Source organism: Spea bombifrons, chromosome 4, assembly GCF_027358695.1.
Source record: "Spea bombifrons isolate aSpeBom1 chromosome 4, aSpeBom1.2.pri, whole genome shotgun sequence".
Lineage (NCBI taxonomy): Eukaryota > Metazoa > Chordata > Amphibia > Anura > Pelobatidae > Spea > Spea bombifrons.
The window spans coordinates 2915416-2942403 of record NC_071090.1 but is presented as its reverse complement, the minus strand read 5'-3'; the positions used below and the strand labels follow the sequence as shown (position 1 = coordinate 2942403).

The following is a 26988-nucleotide window of genomic DNA, read 5'->3' as shown; positions in this document are numbered from 1 at the left end:
TAAGATTAATGATGTCAGAGAGCATAATAACCCCTATGCCAAAAATGTGGGTACTGATGCCCTGCTGGGTCCGTGACGGTAATGATCCAGATATATATATATACAGTATATATATATATATATAGGGTCTATAAGTGAAGAGTGGGGTGTATAAGGGTCTCGCTATGTCTGTCCCGGCCTCGCTCCCACGGGGGTCTCAGAAACAACTAATAAATACTATTTACAACAGGTAAGAGACGTAGCAAAGAGAAAGTGGCGCATGGGTAGCGGACTGCGTCATTCAAACCAGCCAATGGGATGCACAGATGGGGAATCGGGTCTAAAGCATGGTTAACCCTCTGTCTTCCAGACAAGACTGGTGCTTCATACACCAGCACCGGGCCGCGTCCGCTTCACGTTAGAAGAAATGTCCTAGGACTTTAAGGCACTCAAAAAACAGGAATATTGGGCAGTTTTTGGGTTTAAATCCCTTTTTTTCATCACCCCGAGTCTCAGTCGTTAGTATTTCCATTCACCCCCCCCTAATTTTTTCTCCTATGGGGGTATACCAGAAGCATTAAGAATTGAAAGGGTTAAAACACCATCTGATAACACTTTCCAAATATAAAGCTGGGGGGGAAATGGACAATTTAAAGATGATTTAAATAATATTTTGTAGCAACCCCCCCCTTTTAACTCTTTGAGAGACAGAGGAATAAAGAGTTTATCTCCCGTACCCAAAGGGTTAAAAAATAAAGGGGTTCTAATGGAATAACGGTGGAATTGTACATTGCTGTTGCCCCTCCCAGCGGGGCTAATTGAAAACACGACAGATTCCACCGGTGCTACCGGTCGACCGAAACGGGGGAAGAGTCCAAACTTGCCCCCTGGATAGAACCCCAGAAAAAGGGGGGGCCAATTAACAACGATCGGATTTCAAACATCCATCCGCCCCAGACGTCAAGTCAAAGTCTCTGGCCCTTCACCAGCCGTGATGACACCAAGTCCGAGGGGCCGGCTCACGTCTGGGGCAATTTGATGGGTGACTACGTCAGCTGGGGGTGGTATCGGAGGAGCTGGGGATTCCGGGGACGCGGGAGCTGACCCTCTATTAGGAAGTGGCGTTAACTCTTCTGTCCAGTTCTATGACTTTCGTCGGTTCATTCAACTCGGAACTGATCCTGGCAAAAAAAAAGAGACAAAGAGGGTGATGAGTAATGGAAGCCCCCTTTACCAGTTTAATCTGCCCCCCCCGACATGCTACATTGTCTCAATCGACATTGTGCGTCTCGGATTATTCCTTCCCGTTAAGTTATCTCTCTGCTGTTCAGTTGCTGGTTTAGGGGAGGAGAAGGGAGAGAGCTTTGGGACTGATAAGATTTTGCTGGCTCTGCCACAGACTGCCACTGGTCACAGCTTGTTGGTGGTTGTGCCGTGGGGTAAGATCTAGGGCATCGCAGGAGATTCATACAGGACTGCTCACCTGTACACGACTGCTCCTTCTCGGCTGCTGTCATTGGATGCTGTATGAGACTTCTCCTGCGCGAGGTTATACTCCTCCAGTACCGCCGCTCGGTGCTGAGATATGCTCTCCATGCGCCTCTCCCAAGTGTCTTGCGTGTCCAGAGCCACGGACGAGGTGTGAAGCTCCTCCAGACCTCGGTGCTCCTCAAAGATCAGGAGATTGCGGGAGCGCACTGGGAAATAAAAGGACGGAGTAAGAAACCGACACGCTCCGCCGCTGACGGGACCCCCTCTGTGACACGATGGATATCGGACACCGCTTTCACCCCCTGAACCTTACCGATGGAGGCTGCGTACGACTCCTGTGCCGACTGCCGACTGGGCTCTGGCACCGTTTTGGTGGCTGATGGGTATGGGTCAAAGTTCTGGGTGAAGCTTCCAAAAATGACGGCAAAACACAGCACCACCACCTGGACGGGGGAGACAGAGAGACACATCGGGAGTCAGCGAGACCCATTGGGAGTCAGCGAGACATATCAGGAGTCAGAGAGACCTATCGGGAGTCAGCGAGACATATCGGGAGTCAGCGAGACATATCGGGAGTCAGAGAGACATATCATGAGTCAGCGAGACATATCGGGAGTCAGAGAGACCTATCGGGAGTCAGAGAGACCTATCGGGAGTCAGAGAGACATATCAGGAGTCAGAGAGACCTATCGGGAGTCAGCGAGACATATCAGGAGTCAGCGAGACCTATCAGGAGTCAGCGAGAGTGAAGGTCCATACTTTGTACTTCCATAACCCGGGGGGGGAGCGGTATCCAGATAGCTCGCCATTTTATAACAGGGTGACCTAAATAACTTTACGCGGCTGGCAGGAATAAGATCTTTCTAGTCTCTCAACCTCTGTAGGCAGCCGTCAGCTCTCAAGTAACAAGCGGAGAAACACGAGAAGGTAAGCTCAGCGTCTTGTGATAGCCGATCAGTTTAATTATTAAAACCAACAAGAGCACCGGGCGGAATAAAAAGATCCAGATTTAAACGTCCAGTAGATTCGAGAGACCGGGGGATTAGTCAATGTAGGAGTGACTTAATCTATTAACTCGGCTCATGAAGAACGAGCAAAAAAAAAATAAAATAAACATACGTTATTAAAGGAATAAAACAGTTAAAAATCTATTTTTGGATTGGGTGAAATAACATCGTTCTCGATGTCTAAATAATGAACATTTACAAAAAAATGGAACTCCATTGGTGCGTTAGATTGTCAGATTGGAGCGTTACAGACCGGTAAATCTGACACCGGCCAAGATCAATCAAAAAAATGGACTAATAACTCCGGATAAATTGCTTCTTCTGAAGGTTAAAAGGAAAAGGGAGACGCTTTGAGGCTGAAGGAAATCGCAGGACGTTTTGGTGATGTAACTCACCATGAGGCAGGTTCCGGTTTGAGTGCTCGCCGCCTTGCAAGAACGGGACACCTTCCCGGCCACCATGGCCTGGAGACGTTGCAGCTGCTGCAAGAGGGTCCTGGGGAGGAACAAAGAGAGAGAGAGAGAGAGAGAGGATGAGCGCGGGATCTGAGCGGCCATCTTTGGTCCAGCTAACGCCACCGGGGGATGTCTCACCTGTTCGTGGTCTCCAAGACCTCCACCTTCTTACGCAGCTCGCTGTTTTCGGATGAGCAGTTCTCAACCCTGCGGGAGGAAGAAGAGGGTCAGAAAAAAAAAAGAGGGCGCGAGTGACTTTGTACAGCCAATGAGCAGTACCAAAAAGTACCTGAACCAATCAGCAACAAGCAGCAACTTAACAACAGGGGAGAGATCACTAGATGGGGAGATCCCCGGGAGCAGGAACGTACAACAGGAAGGAGCCATTACCTTTTCTCCAGGCTGTCCATGTATTCTTTTTTCTTCCTACGACTTTCTTGGGCAGAAATCTGCAAAAATAAACACAAAAGATAAATAATCTGAGCATCGACCCCGAAATGAATACGGCCCTGCAAGCCACGCTTTTATCACCAGATGTCGCACGCTTAAGGAATTAGGTGACTTTTCCGTCCTCCAGCCTTTACCGGACTTTAACTCCCTTAACCCTTAACCAGGTGCTGCTGGCCTTGGATGCTGGGAGTCGTAGTCTGGCCACGGCGGGAAGGACGTATGAAAATGTTGCAAGACTTGACTTTTACGCTTAAGGCTCCTCACCTTATTCTTAATCTTCCGTCTGATTTTCTTCAGTGCCTTCTCCTCGGCTTTGGTTAGAGGCAGTTTTGTGGGGATGGGGTATCCTTCTGCTACCAGAGTCCTCTTCTCCTCCTCGGTTAGCATGAGAGGGCCGGTGCCCTGCAGCTTCTGTAGCCAGAGGAGGTAAAAACATGTAAGAGCCGCGATAATCCAAAGCGATGATATCTGGGTGATTTAAAAGATCGCCCCCGATACCCCACGGGGGTAATTTACATGCGTGTGACAAGCCTGTGACATCCGTGAGACTTACGTGCGGTGCGGTCAGCAGGGGCGAGTTAGACAGCGCCGACGGGCTACGAGCCACCACTTTGCCGCAAGACTGAGACTGCAGCGGGCTGGACGGAGGAAGAGACCGGCTGGGGCTCTGGCATCCCTCGGAGTCGCTGCCGTGGCTGCTCGGTGGGGTCGGGGGCAGTTGCAGAGAATCGGCAGAGGCAGCTAGGGGTATAAAATGCAAAAAAAAAGCTTACAAAATGACAACCAACAACAAAAAGACGATGAAACTCCCCTCCGCCGTTACTTGTCACGGGGGATTTTAAAGACTGATCTTTAAACTTATGTTATCGATATTTCGTTTATTTAGCGCTGATTTATAGAATTGTTGCTTTCACAAAATGAGCAAAAATATTTCTTATTAGCTATAAATTATCCCTTAACGTGTCTAAACAAAAGATCCCATCAGGCAGCACCCGACTGTAGTGACTTTGGAAGACAGAGCAGGGGGCGGTTCTTAAAGAAACAAAATGGCTCCCCGCATGCAGAAATTATTAAAATAAATAAAGAGCCGAACGAGGGCAAATTCAATAGATATTTCCCTAAAATACTGGACTACTTTATACAAATGCACTGAAACGGTTAAAGAATAGACAACATAATATATTTTTTTATTTTTTATGTATGATGTCATTTACATTAATTGCAGTATTTAAAAGTTTCTCCTGTAAAAGCTAGCCTGACCTTTACGAGAATGTGGATTAGTAAAGAGGCTTTGAACCAATTAGTTAATTGCGCCCTACTTTATCCACCTTTTCCTTTGTACCCGATCGTATCCTGTAAGTATTAACCCTTTAAACGAAAACCAAAGGCGCTGTTCCACCTACTCTGCTGAATCCAGCTTTAGAACTAAATGGTGAATGTTTAAAAAACCTTCCCAGAAATAAATATTTAATGACGGAAAATTCCGCCTCATTCATCACTCATCTGGGAATGCCTTACTGTCATGTGACGCAAAAGCAGGCGGCGATAGGCCGTTGCTATAGCGATGTGAAAAAAGACACTTAACATTTTCCGTGCAGTTTTATGATGTTTTGTCTAAGCGGCTGAGCAGTTTGAAAGAGAAACGCACCTTCTTTTGGGCACAAGTTGAGGAATTGGTCAACCTCGTGTGGTTCCAGTTTGATCTGAGGCAGAGCCTTGGGATTCAGTTCCTTGGCCTGAAAATGAACAGGTCGGGGGTTAGAAATGGTTAAATAATGCAGAATACAGAGCTGGTAAAAGTGTATATATATATATATATATATATATATATATATATGTGATTGAACCGCCATGCCTTACCTCCTCGCAAACTGAAATCTCGGTTTGGATGTCCACCTCTGGGGCCACCACTACAGCGCCGGTCGTCAGAGTCACAGACGGAGTAAGGCCTGAGCTCTCCTCAAGGGTCCCTTCCATCTTGATTTTGGTCGAGGCGAGATCTCCAGTAAGACACCAATCCTCACCAGTCAAATCAGCTAAACAGAGAATTGGGTTCAGTGTGTGATACAAAACTCTGCCACCAGGGGGCGATGATTTACTTAAATAGGTTTAGCTGGCAACAACGTATCTATACTGTATGAATTTCATTGGAATCAATTAGCCCTATTACTTTGTTGCCATAGCAGCAGAAACTTCTTAAAAGTTGCTAAAAAAAGAGAATTATGAGTCCACTTCTGAGTCTTTGTCTATCACGCTATGGAACATATATGTAGCGTTTATAAACATGCCACTGTACATGATGAAGGTGAGGAAAGCGCCCAGTAAATGTGGAAGCCGTCATCAAAGTGTCCAAGCAATAAAAATAATATATATTTTAATAATTTTCTTTACTAAATATTAAGTGAATGTCTCATTAGGAAAGGAAGCATGTTTTTAACCATTTAGATATATACTTTCATTTTCATAACTGAAATACCCCTAAAAAGGACCCTGCTTTTAGGGGGGGCACATTCAGGTAAATAAAAGTTACATTATATAAGGGTTCTTCATGTGGTCTGGGTATGATCAGGAAGGGTTAATCCCGTTCCCTGTGACCATTGTGTCGGTTGACGTCAGAAAACTTTACACCCTCAGCTTCCGGGTCCTCTAACTATAGAAAGAAGAATTTAACCCTTGCCTGGACTCCATGTGTGGGCATCGTGTCTTGAGCCGTCTTTATGGTGTGAGGTTAACAAGACTTTCCATCCTCCAAACTATCATGCTCAGTATCCTCACCCTCCCAAACAACATTTATATCTCGCTACCCCCAGAATGATTGTTCCTCCTCCGAAGCTGTCCTACCCAGACCCTCTACAATCATTCCCAGACCCCATATCTCCCAAATAATCATCATGTGGTCCCCTTATCCTCAAGATATCAGTCCCTGTTACTACTCCAAATCTCAGCCCTCGCACTCCAAGTTCTTCACCCCAAAAAATCCTTCAATCCCTGATCCAATACCCTGACCAGGCTGGGCAGCCCAACCATACTCTACACAACCTGGTCTTGTGCCGCCACCACCGGTCAGACCTTATCTGCCCTTCCCTTTGTTCCCAGTCTCAAAGCCCCTCGCTCCTTCATCTATCCGTACCCCTAACATGCTATTCCCAGCCTTAACTCATTCTTAGTCCTGATTCCCAGACTATGTTAGTCCCTCGTAGACATGAGGTCATTTTATGATATTAATCAGATAAACTCACAAGACCAAGGTTTGAGACCCATTGCCCAGTGGAAGGGGGTCTCTGACGCTCAAATAAAGGATAACGGATATGAAGGTAGTTTTTTATTTTAAAATTAAGCTTCTGTATGATTATTGCTAGATATTTTTTTACATTTTCAGTTCCCTCTTATATTGTTCAAAAAATCTCCCTTCTCAACCCAAAACCGATGACGTACTTTACTTTGAACTTCCAAAAAAAAAAAAAACTAACCAAATCTCTCAATAAAATGTACATGTTTCAGAAAAAAACAGTAGAAATAATAAATATATGATTAAAAGGGGATATACATTTTTTTCTTCTAAATCTCCCGTTTTGGCCATCCAAACCAGTACTCTCACTATGATGATACTTTAATTTACAGCACAGGCCACAACATATTCCTAAAAAACTCCCCTTAAAAACTCCAGATTTTTACCAAAAATAAAAAACAATTTTAAAATGAACCATAAAATGTAAAAAATATTATATTAAATATTACAAATATAAAAAAATATTATACACTGATTGTCTTCGGACCACGGGGTGACTCTGGAGATGATCTCGTTACTTTGTTTCTCCACGTATAGTATATATATATTGCTTTGGCTTCTCCTCTTACCATCGCTGAAGTTCTCGTCCGAGGAGCCATGGGTGAAAGGCGACTGAGGGCGAGAGTCCCCACACAGCGAGTAGCTGTGCTCCACCTTGATCATGGGCGAGGGGGAGCTTGGATTCATCTCGACCTCCATCATCTCGTACTTTTCGGTGAGGAATGGATCTCCCATGAGCTGGCCGAGAACATCCAGGAGGGCCGAGTCATCAATGAGCTCCGAGAAAGGCTGGAGAACAGACAAGGAGAAGACATTAGGATGACAACGATAAGAGAACGGGTACAGGGTTCATGTAATGGTTTATACTGGTTCCCAAAGTGTTTTAAGGATTCCATTCTGAGACATAAAAACAAAAAACACAACTTTTTAAGGGCCAAATATTAATTTTATTAATATTTTTATTAGTTTTTTTAAATAATAAATAACTTAGCAAACGTTAGGCTTCTATTGAGTACTTGGACCTTTAATCACGTCAGATTTTGCCCTGTTCGCTTTTTCCCTGTGTCAAAAACAGCCTTAGCCAACAGCCAAAGGAGACTGTTGCCATAGCAGCATAAAACACTGTTTGAAAAAAGATAGAGATGACAGATCTGTCTTTTTTACTTAATTCTGTACAAACTCTTGAAAAAAATACAAACAATAAAAAGCGTCACTAGCACCTTGGTGGGGCAGCCCAGAAGGGGTCGGTGTGTTCTTGACCTAAGACCCCTAGGTATCACAACTACACCAGAGAAAGGGTAAACAGGAATCTGTCTGTCTACTGACATCCAATTGCCCCCCCCGCTATGTCTGGTTAACCCCTTCAGTACAGTCACCAGATGGTTCTTCCAACCAGGAACTCTGTATACATCATATATAAAAACATTCTCTACATGCATTACATCAGCCATCTGGTCCTTCTAACCAAACACAAAGATACCACTTCCTCCACCGATACACAAAACGTCCTGAAACTCCCCAAATTTCTTTCTATTTTCACAAAAACAGACCCAAAAAAACAAACTTTCTGCTGATTCGATATTGTTTAAACCGGTGTCCCATATAATGCAAATTTTGGGGTGCCGCCTAGGTGATCTGACCTATTTTCCGTTCCATGGCACACCCCAAAAAGATTAAACGCCCGCATGCAACGTATCCGTCACTTAATATGCAGCAGAGGATGGCATATTCCAGATTGTGTCCAAAATTAAAAATATGGCTGATATTTTAATGAAAATGTAATTGCAGAAGGATTATCATTTAATTAATATTGGGCCGATCGCACATTTCGCCTACAAACAGGAGATGAAGTGTTTCGGTATTACAAAGTAACCCAAGCGGATCCATCTGATACTCTTCTGACCAACTTTATGGGTTGAGGACTAGGAACCAATCAGAAGCCGGGGAGGGGGGGTCGATATTATTATTATTATTCCATAATACAACCAAGTTTATGTGCTTTTCATGGAGGGCTTTAAAAACTCTTGATGACCACATCACGGACCTCCGGTTGGGTCAGGGGACCCAATATATCCCCAAAACTCAATCCCAGCCAAGACCCAAGTTCTGCCCCTGGGCCTCGGGAATTTTACCCCAATCTCAGGGTGAATGGGCAGATTCTCAGAGTTTTCATCCCAGTTTTAGGGTAATTGGGTAGATTCCCAGGGTTTTTTACCCTCAGTCTCTTGGTGAATGGGTAGATTCTCAGGTGTCACACAGTCTTCCTGTTGCATCACAGCTGGAATACCTGCTTGAATACAGGTGAGTATTTGCAAAGGCAGCATAAGGTGGTCCTGTCCGGAAATTCCTGGGGCTTGGAAAGTGTCCCCACATGACCGTAGACTTAATTCAGATTATAAATTGAGAAGTCCGAGTTTTACTGAAGAAAACTATAAGAACCATTTGGCTGCTGCCATTAGTGAGCCAAACATTAACATATGCCGTAATTGTACGTCACACACCTCCTGCCTACTGTACAGCGCTACGGAATATGACGGCGCTATATAAAACAATAAATAATAATAACCTGTTAACCTTCGTGACGACGCTACTGAATAATTTAATTTGAGAAGACGCAGGGACAGTAATCAGACACCTGGGGGGGGGGCTATAGACCTCTCTTAAGAGAGGACACCCTATGGCTTAGACCTCTGTACGACTGGAGGTAGTAACTCTCTGGCATTTAAAGGGTTAACAGGATGTCCCCAAACGGCCCTACCCTCAGCGTAAACAACACTTTTGTCACCCCCCCCAGGGGACCAACATCTCGCCCTCCCAGATCCAAACACAGCTCTGTGTACAATTGCATTTAGAAGAGTGAACTTCGTGTGAACCGAACACACGCGTCCGTGTGAAATCTGCCTCCGCCGTTCCTGTGTGGCCTGCAAATACCCCCCCCCATATAACAGCCCCAAATAATATACAGTGCTGGACTAACTGAGCGAATATTTACGGGAACCCTTAATCCTTTGTATAAGAAAGAAACAAAGTGGGGGGAAAAAATTAACATCCTTACAAACGGAACTCAAATGAATAGAAAGTTCCGAAAAAGAATTCAGAGTTTTTGTATATTTCAATAAAATAAATATTTAATTTATTTAGAGGTAGATTGAAAATTAGAAGAAAAAAACTATTTTAATTATATATTTTAATAAAAGAAATGATTTTTTTTGTAGATAAAAAAAATACTATATTTCAAAGCAAACCGCAAGATAGAACTTTAAATAAACTGAGTGTTTTATACCCTATTTCTTTCTTCTTCTTTTGATAGAAATTAAATAAAAAATATTAAACCACACAAATTATTGTATTTATATATTTTAAAAAAAAGCAAGAATTTATATTTTTGCTTAAAGGGATTTAATCTCCTGTTTAACACATTCAGGGTGGTCAAGCTTTGCAGCGTAGTAACCCTTTGAGGGCCGTAGAGGTATGAAATACATGGCATACCTTCCACGCACTTGAAGGGTTGAGAGGCTGCTTTCAAACACCGAGCAATAAATCCAGACAGTTACCATCCAGACGAACGAACGCATGAAGCCTGAAACCTGATCTCTTTTCCATGACTCATTGATTGAGTCAGAATTTTATTTTTTTTCCCTTAAAAAATCTGGTGTGGACGAACTTCAACGGGAAATATCTGCGAGTAACTGCGGTTAATGCTGTGCAAAACAATATAAATTCCAGATCGTTCAAAAGTTTGGGGTCACTCAGCTGTTTTCATGGAAAACCAGGAAATTTCTGGCTGTAACATAATTACAAAAAAGGTTTCTAACCATCAATCAGCCTTTATAACTTAAACTTGGATCAGCGAACACAACGTGCCATTGGAGCACAGGAGTGATGGGAGTGATAAAGGGCCATTGGAACACAGGAGTGATGGGAGTGATAAAGGGCCATTGGAGCACAGGAGTGATGGGAGTGATAAAGGGCCATTGGAACACAGGAGTGATGGGAGTGATAAAGGGCCATTGGAGCACAGGAGTGATGGGAGTGATAAAGGGCCATTGGAACACAGGAGTGATGGGAGTGATAAAGGGCCATTGGAACACAGGAGTGATGGGAGTGATAAAGGGCCATTGGAATACAGGAGTGATGGGAGTGATAAAGGGCCATTGGAATACAGGAGTGATGGGAGTGATAAAGGGCCATTGGAATACAGGAGTGATGGGAGTGATAAAGGGCCATTGGAACACAGGAGTGATGGGAGTGATAAAGGGCCTCTGTTCCCCTATGAAGCGATTCCATTAAAAAATCAGCCGTTTCCAGTTAGAATAGTCATTTACAACATTAACCCCGTCTGCGCTGGATTTCTGATCCATCACAGGAATTTCTAAGTGACCCCAAACTTTTGAATGGTAATGTAATTACACTAAATAGAAGAAAGTAGGACAGGAATACCGTATGGATCAAGAGGAAGGGGGTTTAAACTGAATGACTCTTTCCCGCAGACACCGCATGCAAATTAATCACTGTAATGGATACATAATAATTTGCATATTTTTCTGCTTGGTGATGTCATCAAGAAGCTTTATTTGCGGATTATTATTAAGCATCAATATTGTTTGTCTGGATAAAAAACAAAACAAAACCGGATGGCGTTTTTAGTGGTTAATTTATATAAATGTATAACTGCACTCTGGGGCAGAAAAGGCACTGGGGGGGTAGCTTTAAGGGCAGTGATGGAGGGGGGGGATGTCTTTTCCATCTCGCTGCTGGCGGAGGAGGAGGGAGCGGCTGCACCAGATGTTGGACTGAAACCACTAGACGCACCAAGCTGGTTGCACTTAGTCAGAGAAAGTTGCATCACCCGGACCCCCAGCTCCTAGCGGCGGCTCGTGAAGTAATTGGGTTTAATGAAGGCCGGTTTTACTGCTGCTTCCAACATAACTGGAGACAGAGACCCTCACTGCGAGCCCAGCTGACGAGTCTCATGTGGCCCTCATCAGGCCCTGGACTGCCGGATGCCTGCGCATGGTGTGGACCTTTCTGGCCATGGACCACAGGGAGCCCCGGGGCTCTGAGTGCTGTGCGTCCTTCCCCCTTCTGTACAGCGCACTCTCCCCCCTCAGTGCAGTGCACCCCCTCCTATCTGTGCAGTGCACCCCCTCCTATCTCTGCAGTGCACCCCTCCCCTCAGTGCAGTGAGCCCCCTCCCAGTCTCTGTGCGGTGCACCCCCTTCTCTCTATGCACTGCACCCCCGTTATACAGTGCACTCCTTTCTCTACACAGTGCCCCCTACGTTTGTGCAGTGCACCCCCTCCCTAATTTGCAGTGAACCCTCTCCCTTCTGTGCAGTTCTCATGGTCTCTGTGAATTGCACACCCGTTCAGTGCAGTGCCCCCCACCTCCCCTCTGATCAGTGAGCCCCCTCATCCTCTCTGTGTGCAGTGCACCCCCTGCCCCCAGAATGGATAGACCCGGGTTCACTGACTGCCCCCCCCCAGTCGCTGTCTCTGTGTCGGAATTCCGCTCGGCTGCTGGCTGCCCGCTGGAATTCTGCCCCGGATAATGGAAGGCTTTGTGTCCTGCCAGCTAACACCTGGATTCGCATTTCCATCTCTCGCCACGTTTGTCTGGATAACGTCGGGACACGTCCGCAGCCCGAGGCAACGACAAACCAACCAACTTTCCCGACGTTACCGAGCAGCGTTTACTCGGCAACAATGCCTGTTTTTTTTGTTGCCCTTTTTGGTATTATTTTAAGGTGAAAAGCAATAATAATATCAAATAATAAAGCGCCGTCTCCAACAAGCACATTGGGGGGGGGGCTGTCCTCCCTTCTGTAGCCTGGGGGGGCTACCTGATGATCAGAAAATCCACAGGTGCCCCCTGGATTGCTATGTTTTTAACCTTTTAGTTGCCAATGCATGATCAAAACATACTTATTAATAGCATAGTTCCAAACAGTCCCTTCGCTAGATGCACATCCCTGCCGGGCGGCTGTTCTATGGATGATATTCTAGCCGATGTGGAGAAAGCCGTTCCACCGGGTCATGGTGCCCTCGGCTCCTCGCGTCGTACTGATGCCGGTTTGTAAACTTCCGGCCGGCACAGAATATTGGAATCCATGAAAAAAAAAGCCAGCAGTAACAGAACTTGTCCTGCAAGCAGCTATTACTTGGGCTTCTTAAGGGGTTATGAGGCTAAGAAGTCACAATGAGTCCCGAAACAGCAACTGCCTCTGCCCTAAGAATCTATGTATACAACGTAATGTAGGGATGTTTTACTTTACTGAGAGGGTGGTAGATAAGTGGAACAGCTTCCAAGCAGAGGTGGTAGAGGGTAATACAGAAAGGGGATTTAAATACGGGATTTAGATAGACATACGGCTCCTGAATCTAAGACGAGACCAACGACTGATTAAGGTTCGAGTCTTTACAGCAGGAGAAATGGGCGACTAGACTGGGGCCGGATGGGGCCGATCTGCCAGCGGGTTCTGTGTTTGTCCCGTGATGTACGCAGATTGTTTAATCTCTGACGTCCATTGTTAAAGGGTTAAAGCTCTGGTGCCCTCGCACTTCCTGGAGCAGAATCTTATCAGATCCAACTCATGTCAAGCAGGTTAACCAACGCCCAACCGGAGCGGACGTCACGCGCCTCCCCGCTAACGATTCCATCCCTACCCGGAATACACAGGTTTGGTGGATCCTAAACTTAAAAACGTGAAGTCTGGGGGTCCGGGAGGAAGGTCTGCGGAATCGGACAGGGGGGGGGCGAGGATTCCTCCTGCGCATGGAAAGAGTGAGGCTTTGGGTCTCGGCCGACATCTGGTTCCCATCACGAGAAGAACTCCTCCCCGAGCAGATGAGAAAGCGCTTCGCTGAGGACCTCGGCTGGGGGTGCGACTTTTAAACGGAGTGATGATATCTTTCCTCTTAAACCCTCTTTAAATAAGCCACGTAAAAAAAAATAATAATAATAAAAAAACGGTAGTTTAGAGAAAAATCTTTCCTGGCCACAGGAGAGAACTTTAAAGGGACGGCGCGACGCATCTAAACCATATCACGGCACAAAACCTCCACGTAGGTCTCGTCTTAGATTCAGGAGCCGTATGTCTATCCCATGCAAGTTGAATGCCCTCACTTTATTACCCTCTACCACCTCTGCTGGGAGGCTGTTCTACTTATCTACCCCCTATCAGTAAAGTAAAACTTCCTTCAATTCCATCTGAGCCTCTAGGGTTAGATTCTGGCTCCTGCTTTGAAATAAACTTCCCTCCCCGCACTGCGTACATTAATAGCGGTCATCTGTATAAACCGGCATCAGGACTGAAAATGAGTTTCAAGAACAATCATTTTAATTCCAAAAACACACTTTTTCACAAAAAAATCAGAAATAGTTTGTTCTACACCCAAAAGTTTACACATTTATTAGACACAGACTTGAAATGACTTTGCAAACCTTTCCCATGTATCCAGAAATTTTAGATTCCTAATTTTAATGCAAAATTATCCCCCCCCCCACATTTCTAAACAATCTGGCCTGTAAAACGGGCAAACGGCTTTACGACGGGTTTTAAAAAGCTATTGAGGGAGGCAATCACCCCGGGATACCAACGTTAAAGGGTCAGCGAGTTAAACTACCCCACGGGGGCAAACATACTCATCCCCCTGGCCACCGTTTAATGTGCCCTGGACAACCGAGGGATAAGATCTTCAGCCAGCCCAGCCCTGAGGATAGACGACCTCCGACCTCCGGCTCGGCAGACGAGTTACGGCACTTTGTACCGCCGGCTACCTGCCAGGCACACCGGGGGTTGGATTATCGGACACCCTGATCTGAAGGGGGATTTAATACAATTCTCCGCACATCCCCCTTTCCTCTGTGCGTTCCGCCTTTCAGAAGATCACTCGCTCCATCGCTCTATGAAGTTCGGGGAACTCCGCAATTAGTTTGTCTGCGGTCCCTAGAACCCTAATTTGGGCAATTAAATGTTTTAATATCGGGCTGTATACAGTAATAACCCCAGTGTTGTATACAGTATAACCCCCCAGTGCTATATACAGTATAACCCCCGCCAGTGCTGTATATAGTAATACCCCCCAAGCGCTGTATACAGTAATATAACCCCCCAGCACTGTATACAGTAATGTCAGTCGGTGACAGAAACCTGGTTTTATCTCTTTTTGCCCCAATAATCTCCCTTTATCTGCAGACCTGGAGCCGCCGTTGCTGTCAGTCATGTGATATTTTGGGTGACTTTCCCGGCTCAAACACCACACTGAGCTGACGCTTTATGGCGATGCTAATGAAGTCCGCTCCTCCATAGACTTTCATTAGTCAGAAAGTCCATCTGGGCGATTAAGACTGAGTCATTCTATTTTTCCCCACAGGCAGTCGGGGGGGTTGTCTAGTAGATTGGGGCTCAGATAACTGAGCGAGAACTCACAAATGGCTAATATACAGCTAACTGAAAACATTATATTATGGGACAAAAAATTGGGGTAAAAAGAAAACACAAGTCATTAGGTTTAAACAAAGAACAGTATTTCTATCTTATTCCCGGTCCTTCCAAGAACCAACAAGCAGAAGATTTCCTTATTAACATGTCAGAAAAGACCATCTTCTAGATTGTAAGCTCTTGTGAGCAGGGCCCTCCTTACACTTCTGTTTTGTCATAACGTCCCAACAGTCCAGTGTACAGCGCTGCTGAACATGATGGCGCTGCTGAACATGATGGCGCTGCTGAACATGATGGCGCTACGTGAATCATTAAATAGTGAAAGCTAGAGATATGTCCTCGTTACAATTCCTACGCGCTACTCCAAGGGTTAATTAGTATTTATCGCCAGTTCTGGAGACTTTCTGCCAAATATGATAGGGTTTAGAGTGACCCAATCCCCCGTGCCAGAGTCCAATGCAGAGGCTGCGCTTACACAACGGTCTCTTTCCCAAGAAGTGATTGTGTTCTGTGTGACCAGGAGGGAGTCTGAACTGCACTGCGGCTGCATATATTACTAATAATAACAATAATAATAATAATAATAATACTAATAATAATAATAATAATAACAATAATAATAATAGTAATAATAACAATAATAATAATAGTAATAATAACAATAATAATAGTAATAATAACAATAATAATAGTAATACTAATAATAGTAATAATAATAATAATAATAAGCAAAACTACACTTTTTCAACCAAAATTGTGGCTTTTTAACTTAATATGGTGCAAGAAATTCCAAATTAGTCTTGCTGAGTAAATTCCATTGCGCACCCCCAGGCACCTAAAGGGTAGCGTTACTTACCTGTCCAGACCTGTTTAACTGTCCAAGGGGCCGATGATGAAATGCAGGACCTTCTGAAGAATGAAGGATTAATGAGTTTTAATGTCTAAGGGGGGAGCGGAGCCGGCTCAGGTACTCCACACGCGACAGGGACCCTCCAGCTATCATACGCAGCATTTAATAGCCGAGAGGTCTCTTTAAATTTAGATGGTCGCCCTCCTTGCAAAATCATGGGGGGGGGATTCAGAAGAACCCCCCCCCGTATGCATTTGCCCCCTTTACCCACCCGCCAGCCATTGTCTATGTGATATACATACTGCCCTGGCAAATGTTCTAAAGAGACCCCCATGCACATGCGCTGAAAGTGCCACTGATTGGCTGCTGGACTCATCAAAACATCACAGCTCTGCAGCTGCAACTTCTCCCTAAGTACTTTCATATTCATTGATCGCTTAAGGACACTTCAAAGAACCCAATAACTAAATATTAAAAATAATTAAAAAAATAATAATATATATATTTAAATAAACCATAAAACCATATTATAAACATAAATACAATATAAAATATATACAGTATAAATATAAATAAGATATAAACTTCCGAGAAGTCTGGTAATTGAAGCGAGATTTGATACATTCTGAGCTTTTATTACTAAAGGGTTACAGTTAGAATGAAATACGATCCGCGTTAACCCTATATTTAACCGTAATTTCAGGGTATCACGTTGCGATGAGATTGGTTGAGGCTTCCAGGCTGTCCTGTCGGGGGGGGGGGGGGGGGGGATTCTGGGTCTTGGGTTGGAGAGAAATTCCTTATGGAGGAAAGCGAAGCCGAATTCCTCTGCCAAACACTCCTCCTCTGTTCTGCCGCACAAAAGCCCGCCTGATACCACCCTGCCAACCGCCCCACCGAGTACTTTCCTGGAACCCTGCACCCGTCATAAAAAAATATTTCAGAAAAAAAGAGAGAGAGGTTAACTTTGTGAACCTGAATATCCCTGGAAAGAGAGGCGGTCGTAGAATTAAAGGTTCCGTTCCCATAAATTGCATTCGTTGAGCTCTCAAATATGTAAAGAAAAATAACATTAGCAGAGCAGGGGGTTTCATAAAGTTTTCTTTTCTGCTTGTATGGCAACAGCCTATGAGTGCCCGCTTTTGTGACGACTAACTGTTCCCGGAAAAAAGTTACTAATGTAAGTGTCTTTAATGTTGCATCTAGCTATGAAAGAACTAAAGGGGTCTCATTACACCCCCCCACCCAGTGCATTTGCCAAGACAGCGCTGATAAAATAGCTGGGGGGTGGAGAAAGGGGCAAATGCATACAGAGGGGGATTCTGAAGCCCCTCCGTGTGTTTGCAAGGGGGACACCATGAGAATTTAAGGGGCTGTCATTTGCATGAAGGTGCCTATGATGGCTGGAGCGTCCCTTTACATTCCGCAGCGTAGATGGAACTGCACCTTTAAAGGCAGGTAAGGCGCTGCCGGCCCCCGGGCCGCGGTGCTCAGGAATTTTCTTGGTCTTGTTAAAACTCATAATGTTTGGAGATATCCCCCGCGGGCTGCTTTTCCTTTTAGTTCCGTTGGCTCAGCTGGCGCGGCTTTCATTTTCTTCGCCGCCTCTGTGTGCAGAACTTATTACCGAGCTAAATTTGGGAATAATTATAGATTTAATAACGCGGGCTGGGTGGGGATTCACAAGACAAACACCCAAGGAGCTTACAATCTAAGGCTCGGGGATAATAGGAACACAGAACCTGCCGGCAGATCGGCCCCATTCGGCCCCCGTCTGGTCGCCCCAATTCTCCTGCTGTAACGACTCAAACCTTAATCAGTCGTTATTCTCCTATGCATGTTTAATCCCCTCAATGTATTACCCTCTACCACCTCTGCTGGGAGGCTGTTCCACTTATCTACCATCCTTTGTATGTACAGGGGGAGAACTTCAGGACAGAAAGATGATTAAATAATAATAACAATTCTGCCACCTTCTGCCACAGATCTCAGCTTCTAGTTCTGCTAAAATCTGTGATGGCGATGCTACCCCTTTAAGGATTCTTCGTCACAGGTGACACAATGAGCAACTCGGAGATTAAACAACCTCTGTTCAAGTAAACGGAACGTTTGCATATACAGATCTTGTATCGGTTCACTGAATAACCGAATTTCCTTAATTACAGCAAATTAAAAAAATAAAATCATCTGGGGAGGAAAAAGCTATTAGTCAGCTAAACTAAAGCAGTCTGTATTGAGAACGTGCTGGGGGTAAAATAGGTCAAAATTCCAGGAAACGAGGCGTCACTTTGGGGCTATTTAACACCCGGCCTCGAAGAAAAGAACACAGGGGGTAATGTATTGGTTGCCATGGCGACTGCATCAGAAATCTCTATACATATCCCCCATTGTGTGTAACTCTCAGCGACAACTCACCGGACCAGTTTAAGTTTGCTGACGTTTGGGACACCTAGGTAGGTACACGGCAATGACATCTGATGTTGTTTAAGCCCCCCCCCGGGGTATCTTAGTGACATCATAATAAACAAACAGAAGAAAGTCACGGGGCTTCAGTAACCAAATACATCTCAAAACAACACGAGACGCATGAGAAGCCCCCCCCGGGGGCAGATCTATACACAAGCACCCATAATCTACCCTTAAGGGAACGGGCGCAAGCGGAATTAACCCTTAGCGGTGGTAAATCACTGTTTTAATAACTGTGCCAGCCTGACCCGCACTCCCCGGGTAAATCTTCCCACATCTGCCCGTCATTAGCAGGAAAATACCCCCCCCCCCCCGCCTTTCCTTCAGATAAACTTTTCAGCATCTGTGTTTGGTTTGGCCGGCTTCTCGCTCCCCCCACCATTATCCAGACGGGACAGACGGATCCAAGGAGGGGCCGGGACAGTTTACAGGGAAAGAAACGAGCCTGTATGGGGCAAACTGAGCCGGGCAATAAATTAGGAGAGGACACTGGAGGAAGAGGGTGAATGTAACTTATATCACTCCGGTGCAACCACATTTCTTAGAACTTCTCCAGAACTTTATGACGACAGGCAAGGGGGAGCAGATTAAACGTTGCACGTTTCTGCTATATCTTGCATCTTCTTACTAAATGCTCAGGGGTGCAACATAAAAAGACTTCCCCCACTTGTGGTTGAGATACCCCCCCCCGGCATATTTCTGTTATAAAGTAGTATAGACATGGATATATTAGCCAACTTCAAAGCTTATAACTGACATTAGAAATCAATCCCTTTCAAATATGTTTTCTTGTGCCTCAAACATACAGTAATGTTTTTGGTCGCACATCCCTACTATCAGTGGTACATTCCAAATCTAGGGCTATGATACATGGTTTTTCTATATGAAGGAATAGTCCATTTTTTGTCTGGGGGGAATGCAAAGCCTGTTAGCAAAGTCAGGTGTTGGTGGCTATTTTTTTTTATTAGGGTGACATCACTGGCTGCCGGTATCTCTAATTAAAGGGCAAGTACTGAGCTTTAGACTCTGGCCTCACACGGCACACAACACGAGACACACAAACTGCAGACCAGGGTCCCTTCAGCTGGTGAATACACCTTGTTCGCGCATGTTATCTGTTATACTGGGATAGCTGACGTATCCTTTACACCCTTTTATCAGGAAGGTATTGGTTAACTATATGATGATCCCAAGTTTAAATGACTCCCTATTAATATATATATTTATTGTTTTATTATTTTTCTATATATATATATATATATAATATATACACACACATATATACATAATATTGTTGGGCAAACATATAGATGACTTGCAATTTTCATTAATTTTGAGAGCCCACCATTCCACTCCTGTAAAGTCTAAAAGGAGACTGCGAAGTCCTTGTTGTAATAAACAGGGGTCGTTGTGTATTGTGCTCTAGAACACACAGGTCCCCTGGGTTCTACAGTTGGGGGGGAATAAACACATCCTATTCCAGATGTGAGCCAAGCCACAACTAGCTTGGGATACTCCAGAAAGCTCTTTCCAAACAAATGCACAATGACATCTTACATCTGGATGGGGTTTAAACGCCCTCCCCTCCCTCCGCTCTCAAGGCTCCTTTGTTGCTGGACGCGCTGGTATCACGCTGCCCGCTCCGGCCAAGTGCCCACCCGAACCCCCCCTCCACAGACACAGGCCCCGCTGTTTGCTGACAATGTGGCCCTTGATTCTGTTACTGAATGATGTCACACAAGAGGAACATTAAGAAATATCAACTGGGCCTTTTCCAACCACTCCAAGCCTCTTACTGTAACTCGCGGGCTTCCAAGACGAAATCCAACGCAATTATTGAACGTTTACTGTTATATATCATAATAATATATATTTAAATCAATAAATTACCCATTGTACAACGCTGCAGAATATGATGGCGCTATATAAAACAATAAATAATAACTACAATTATTCTACTTTAATAATATGTATTATGCGTACAATTTACAGTCTAGAATTTCTAGGTATTCCGTGTAAATAAGGATTCCGTGATCCATCAATGCGCCAGTTTTTACTCTACCTGCGCCGATACAGAAGTGGGCGGGGAATAATGGATTAGCCCCTCCCCCTTATGCAAGAATTAAAAAAAAATAGTAATATTATTTTGGCTGTCACATGGATTTGACAGTTCAACCAGTAATTGGCATGGAATACAAACAAATTCCTCACCAGCTGGGTATTCACCATAACAAGTTGCGGAGCAATTTCTAACGCATTCCAGCGAATGGTTAGGGGAACGAATGCAGGCGCTGAGGCCGAACTTGATGCCTGGGAACAAAATGAGATGTCCCAGCCAGTGAGTCAGATGGAAGGATTCCTGCGCTGTTAGGCCAGATGCGGTCATGGGAGACCGTACGATAAAAAAAAAAGGAAAAATTAACTCATTCTAAATATATGAGGAGCTGCTCCAAGAGCTGAGACGTGGTCAGCCACCTCCGGACCCAAGAAGTCTCATAAAGGGATCAAGAAATATTAATGGTAATCGTTGGGGAACCAGGTGTCATCTGGCCAAGAACGGGTTAAGCAGGAGTAGATTATTTAAATAAGTGGAGATTCCCCCCTTGGCTGGCCAGTCTGCGGCTGAAAAGTCAGATAAGGTGAGAGTGGTCGGTGGAATGTTGGGAATGAGTTCTAGAACACTCAACACAATGATGAAAGAATGCCTTCACTAAAGACCCCGAGGCAAGGAGACTTCATGAGACCCCCCCCCCAGTATTACAGCTACCTTAACCACTGGGCGAGTTTGGCAAGGCGGCAAATCCCCAATATGAAAAAAATGTTGGCCTTCAAAGCTCCCCATTAGGTTCCAAGCAGCAACGCCATAGACACGTCGAGAACGTCAGATGATCCGGATAAAGCAGACTGCTTGGAACATCAATAGCTGGATCAGTCTGGTAAATACTTTGAGTCCAGGTTGACTTCCGGAGTCAGCCATATAGTTGGGTTGTCCACCTGGAGCTTGGTAGACCTGACAAAGCCCACTATGGACCTTGGCCTTGCTAGCAGACAATGCCTTTGGTTGTATCTTTCCATATCATGGATACAGGTTCCAACCTTCATAGGTGCGACCTCACACATTTGGACACTTTCTAAAACAACCATCCAAACAGTCCCCGTCATAGATTTTAAAGCTATTCCGGAACTTGCCCCTGAGGGTAGAACTATTTTCCGTCACCCTTGCCCCCTGCGAAGCCGCCAGCTATGAGATGTATTTAGCTGGCTGTTATTATAAGTTTCTGAGATTAGAGAGGCTCCATGTCTGCAGACACCATTCTATCTGAACCGATTCCTGCAACAGTAAACCTTTTATTAAAGGAAGTGTCTGAGAATAGATACGCCTCAGAACAGATATACCCCGAGCGGCTGAAAACACAAAGGACGTGGCAAGTTCCTCTTTAACACACAGCGTTCTAACGGACCTTCAGAACGCCTGTGCGGGACAAACCAGTTCTATTCGCTTTTACAATGTCTATGATCTATTAAACTGATGAAGGCATTTATAAGAATAATGGGTTTTATTTACCCCGTTCCCTGCTGTTTCTATACACATTATCGGGGCTTTTAGGGCTGTAGAACCCTGCGATCCCCTCATACCCAGCAAACATTCTGACCTCCTAGAAAAGAGGGGCATCAGGGGAGGAAAGATGGACAGCAGGCAGAGGAAAGAGGAGCATCAGGGAAGAAAGAAGGGCATCAGGGGATGAAAGAGGGGCAACAGGAGAGGAAAGAGGGGCATCAGAGGAGGGAAAGGGACACAAAAGAGGTTTGGGGGCCAAGCTAAACAGGGACACTCGGCAGGTATGCTTACCAAACATATTAAAACATATATAAACATGTGGTTACTTTAAGTATATAGAAGGCCGGTTATTAAATAGCTCGGGTCTGGGTACAATTGTAACCGCAGCCAAAACAAGGAGCCAGCCGTCTGCCATATACATCATATGTTTGCCTTGGCAAAGGTCCAAGTCCTGTAATAATGTATCCAACAATCGGTGTTACGCTGCAGTCCCCTCTGGTATAGAAACGATTTCTAGATGCTGCGTAATTCTGATTCTGGCAGAAAAGAAACAAAAACACCCCAAAAAAATGAAAACATTTAATTTTAAACTTTTTTTTTAAACCACGGATGCCTGTAGGGGCCACAGGTGGCCGCGCATATCCAGCCGGCAGTCACACTTACACCGCCGGGCTTAAAGTGCCAGGGCCACCTCATCATCCTCAGTCTGGCCCTGATAATAGCCAGAAATGCACTGGAAACAAAAACGTTACTGTGTATAACGTGCAGCCATCAGGAAAACCCAGGAACAAAAAACAAAACTGCTTTTCCTGGAATAACACAGAATTTGGACAATTTGGAAGGGAATATATAGCAAGAACATTGCCTGCTGGCCTTAAAGGGACGGTCTATTGCCCCACACAGACCCCCCAGCGAAGAACGCATGTTGAAGCAATCGGTATTCTTTACATTCAAAAATAAGAAAATAAAGTGCTAACTCTCCTAAGTTTCTGCAGCAAGGCCCGCTACTCAGTCCGAGGTTGGCTGCAGGTTTGGCTGCTTGAAGCATCCAATCACCGGCAGGAAAACCTCCCATTGCAATTAAGGGGGCACGTTCTGTGCATGCAGGGGGTCTTGCACAGGCTTGCAGGGGCTTCTTAATGTAAAATAACAACCAGCCTTGTGTCATACTTACCAAAATCCTTAAGCAAGCAAATTAAATTGAGACAGTTGGCAGCTATAAGTGGATATTATGCTTTACGTGATAAAATGCTGTATATAGAATTTTTTTGGAAGAGGGCATCGCTTTCAGATTCTCAGAAGGCAGCCTGCACTTTATTGCGCGATTAGGAAACACGCAAAGCTTAAAAAGAAAGCGCTTTTATATTTAAATACATAGAATTCAAGCGAATTCCAGCACAAAATGATATGTTTGTGACCGCAGGGTAGATCCGGAAACCAAATTTAGAATTCTAATCTCGCCAAAACCCTTTTTTTTTCACTGAATGATGAGAAGCGGGTGCCGGGAAGCAGGCCTGGGGTAACTGATGGTTCTATACAGGGACAAGAAGGCTGCCCCATGTGCTAAATAAACCCTAAAGAGCCCTTCAAAAAAATCTAACTTCAGGGAGAAGCTGCAGCTTCATTCTCACTCACAAGGATGAGAGGTAAAAAGGTAAAAGAGAAAAGACAATCCAGCTCCATGGATCGCCAAACCCCTGGGCTGTTTTTAACCCTTTCAGTGCCCTAAGTTGATAAACAAAATACATTGTGATTTTCGTCTCCCGCCGCCTAAAGGGTTAAATCCATATAGATTTATTCCGTAAACTCCGGAAACCTGCGGAGCTTACAATCTCTTTTATCGAAGCTATTGGACATTTTGGGGTTAAAGGTAAGTTGAGTCTCGGAAAACGAAAGAATTTCAAGAACAGGTAATTTCTGTGAAACGCAGGAAACGAGGAAACGGATTCTTTTAGCCTCAGATATTTTCGTGGCCCAATAAAAGCGCGTAGGGCTCGCTGAGTGACATGTTACGGTCAGACGTGCGCGAGCTCGCCGACATCACCGGGCGTGCAGTGGCATGTTAATAATCAACACGCACAGCTGGATCACATCTGGGTGAGTGGCCCCCATTCCTGCCTTCAGTGCCAGAGAGGCCTGCAACACGTCAAAAGGCAGCCAACACACGCGTCTACATACATGTGTCATACGTGATCGCTCCACATACCAAAAACGCACACCTGTGTCCGGGTTCATGCTCCGCTGAGAATTCTGTAGCTTGGAATGTCTCGCTATGACAGCTAGAGGCTGCCGCTATGTGCGACAGCTACCTGTGGCTGAGCATGCTGGGAGTTGGACAGAGAAGCCGCCACAGACCCGGTCCCACTCTAGAACCCCCTCTCCTTAGAACCCCCCCTGGACAGAGTAACGGGATCTTCCAAACTGGAACTGTAAACAGAGGAGGAGTAAATCACTCTTCAAACAATGCAACTTTACCCAAAAGGTCAACGTTTCCACCCAACCGGGACTCGTCGACCTTTTCATTACAGCCTATTTACAGAGCGCCCGTCTCTGTGCAATTATTTGTACATCTGTTTTATTCATCGGTACACGGGGTGCATTTTATTTTTATTGCGGGGGGGGTCTTACCCTGTCCCCAGAATACCCCCCCTTCCTTTAACTCCATATGAGAGGCGACAGGATTGGGTTACACAACAAAGAAGACGTTTCTGCCCAAATCAGGCACCTTCATCGGGTCCGTTGGCTCGTGGGACACCCCAGGGAGGGCTTGGAGGAGCTGCGATTGTCTTCATTACATTCTGTTACATTGTATCGTTTACAAACAACAGGAAATAATATATATATATATATATAAATATATATTTACAAACAAATGTTATAATAAAAGAACGTATCTACCCACAGCTGGGGCCCAGTCCAGATGTGTAAAGCCCGTCATATATGCAGCCCCTGCGCAAGAACACGGGAGCTGCACGCAAAGCCGGCCCGCCGACATATATGTATCAGTATAAAGATATATCCGGCGATAATTAAAATAATATATACATATAATATATATATATGATAAAATATATATATTATTAGATTATATGATTTTATAATGCTCTAAAAATTTCTAAAAAAGTTCCTGAATGTTTCGCGCTACATATTAACGTGACTGCTGGTTTCGCGTCTCATATTTTAGTGTAAACTTCCACTTTTTGGATAAAGAACCGTGATCCATTGGGAAGCCAGATGTGCGCCGGCGGAGGGTACACTTTTGCGCCGTGCCGTAAAGTAAAACTCGAAAGTTATACGATGTCGTTAATATGGTTAATACTTGATTTCCTAATATTAATGTTGTTAATAAGAAGATAATGATGAAAAAGAACGTTGCTCACCGTATTGTATAGCGAGTCGCTCTCTTGGACCTCTGACAGCTCGCTAAGTTTACGGTCCCACTGCATCACCGGGTCCCCGCTATCCAATATCTCCATGGCGATGCCGATAGCAAAAAAAAGCGGAAAAAATTGGTTTATCGATCGAAAAAATAAAGTTGATTTAGATGATAAAGTTTGCAGATCTTCTTCTACAACAGCTGGTGCCTTCACAGGGAGACGGTGTCAGATGATTGGTTTAAAGGGACTTATTCTGCTCCCAATAAGTGAAGTTTGGGTCAATTTTGAGTATTTTTGGCTGTTTTCTAAATTGAGGTTAATAATGTCTTTTTTAATTGAAAATCAAATCCTGTGAGGGTCTCTTTTTCCTGTAAGAAGTCTCACTGGGGTCCTCTGGGAGGTCAGGGTAATAACTGAGAGAGTTCTGCTCCGCTAAGAGACTCCCTCCAAGTCTAGGATCAGACTGACAGATAATCCTGGGAGCCGCCTCCATCCAAAAGCCAAACAACGTCCCTTTCTCCACTCAGCCAATCAGCTACCGCATACCTCTGTACTTCACAGTCCCCGACCAATCACGTACGCTCTCTTGCCCTGCCCGTGCTAGAACAACACAAGAAGCTTGGAATGCGGGCGTGGCTTCGACAGGCGAAGAAATCCTGTTTACCAATGGGAAGAGGTTTTGCTGTGTGAACAGCGTCGGGTCAGTGATGTGATTGACGTTTTATCGGACCAATTGAAATGGAAATTAAAATGGCGCATCCAATGAAATAAGGACAAGAATATCAGTGCGGACAACCCAGCCCATAAAGGTTGAGGAGAGCCGGGTTGGTGTTCCGCATATAAGGTTTTTATAGGTGTTCTTTTCTATTTATAGGAATATAAGGGAATTCTATTTTTAGGGTTATAGGGTACTATGGTATTTATAGGAATATAGGGGATTCTTATTATAGGGTTATAGGAGACTTATAGGGTTATGGGGTACTATAGAATTTATAGGAATATAGGGGGTCTTATAGGGTTATGGGGTACTATGGTATTTAAAGGGATATAGGGGGCTCTTATTATAGGGTTATAAGTTACTATGCTATTTAAAGGGTTATAGGAGACTTATTATAGGGTTATGGGGTACTATGGTCTTTATAGGGATATAGGGGACTCTTATTATAGGGTTATGGGATACTATGGTCTTTATAGGGGACTCTTATAGGGTTATGGGATACTAATGGTATTTATAGGGATATAGGGGCTCCAATTTTATGGACAGGGTGTCCTTTTATTTATAGGAATATAGGAGGGACTTTATAGGAGATGGGGTACTATATTATTTATAGGACTATACAGGGTGACTCATTATAGGGGCATAAGATACATTATTTATAGGATTATATGGGGGGCTTTAATTCTAGGGGTACTCTGTTAATTACAGGAATATAGAAGGGTTATGGGGTAATATTATTTATAGGAGTATGAGGTACTATGATATGTACCGGAATATATAGGGGACTTTACTTGTAGGGCATGGAGAGGATTTTATAGGTAAATGGGACTGTATGGCGGACCCAGAAGAATGTGGGGGGCACAGGTCAGTCATGGGAATGTTCTTGGACATTATTATATTGTT

The 26988-nt window shown here is 44.6% G+C and overlaps 1 protein-coding gene across 1 annotated transcript; it reads right to left on the bottom strand.

Moving 5' to 3' along the window:
* Positions 1 to 48: 48 nt before the first annotated feature.
* Positions 49 to 25826, bottom strand: CREB3L2 (cAMP responsive element binding protein 3 like 2). The gene is made up of 12 exons (XM_053465291.1): positions 25371 to 25826; positions 7241 to 7460; positions 5243 to 5418; positions 5031 to 5118; positions 3936 to 4123; positions 3647 to 3793; positions 3323 to 3381; positions 3071 to 3139; positions 2873 to 2972; positions 1784 to 1913; positions 1463 to 1676; positions 49 to 1160 (listed from the first exon to the last, which is right to left on the bottom strand). Exons 1-12 carry the CDS (start codon positions 25464 to 25466, stop codon positions 1091 to 1093), a joined length of 1557 nt encoding a protein of 518 aa, XP_053321266.1. The 5' UTR covers positions 25467 to 25826; the 3' UTR covers positions 49 to 1090.
* Between the last annotated feature and the right edge of the window lie 1162 nt (positions 25827 to 26988).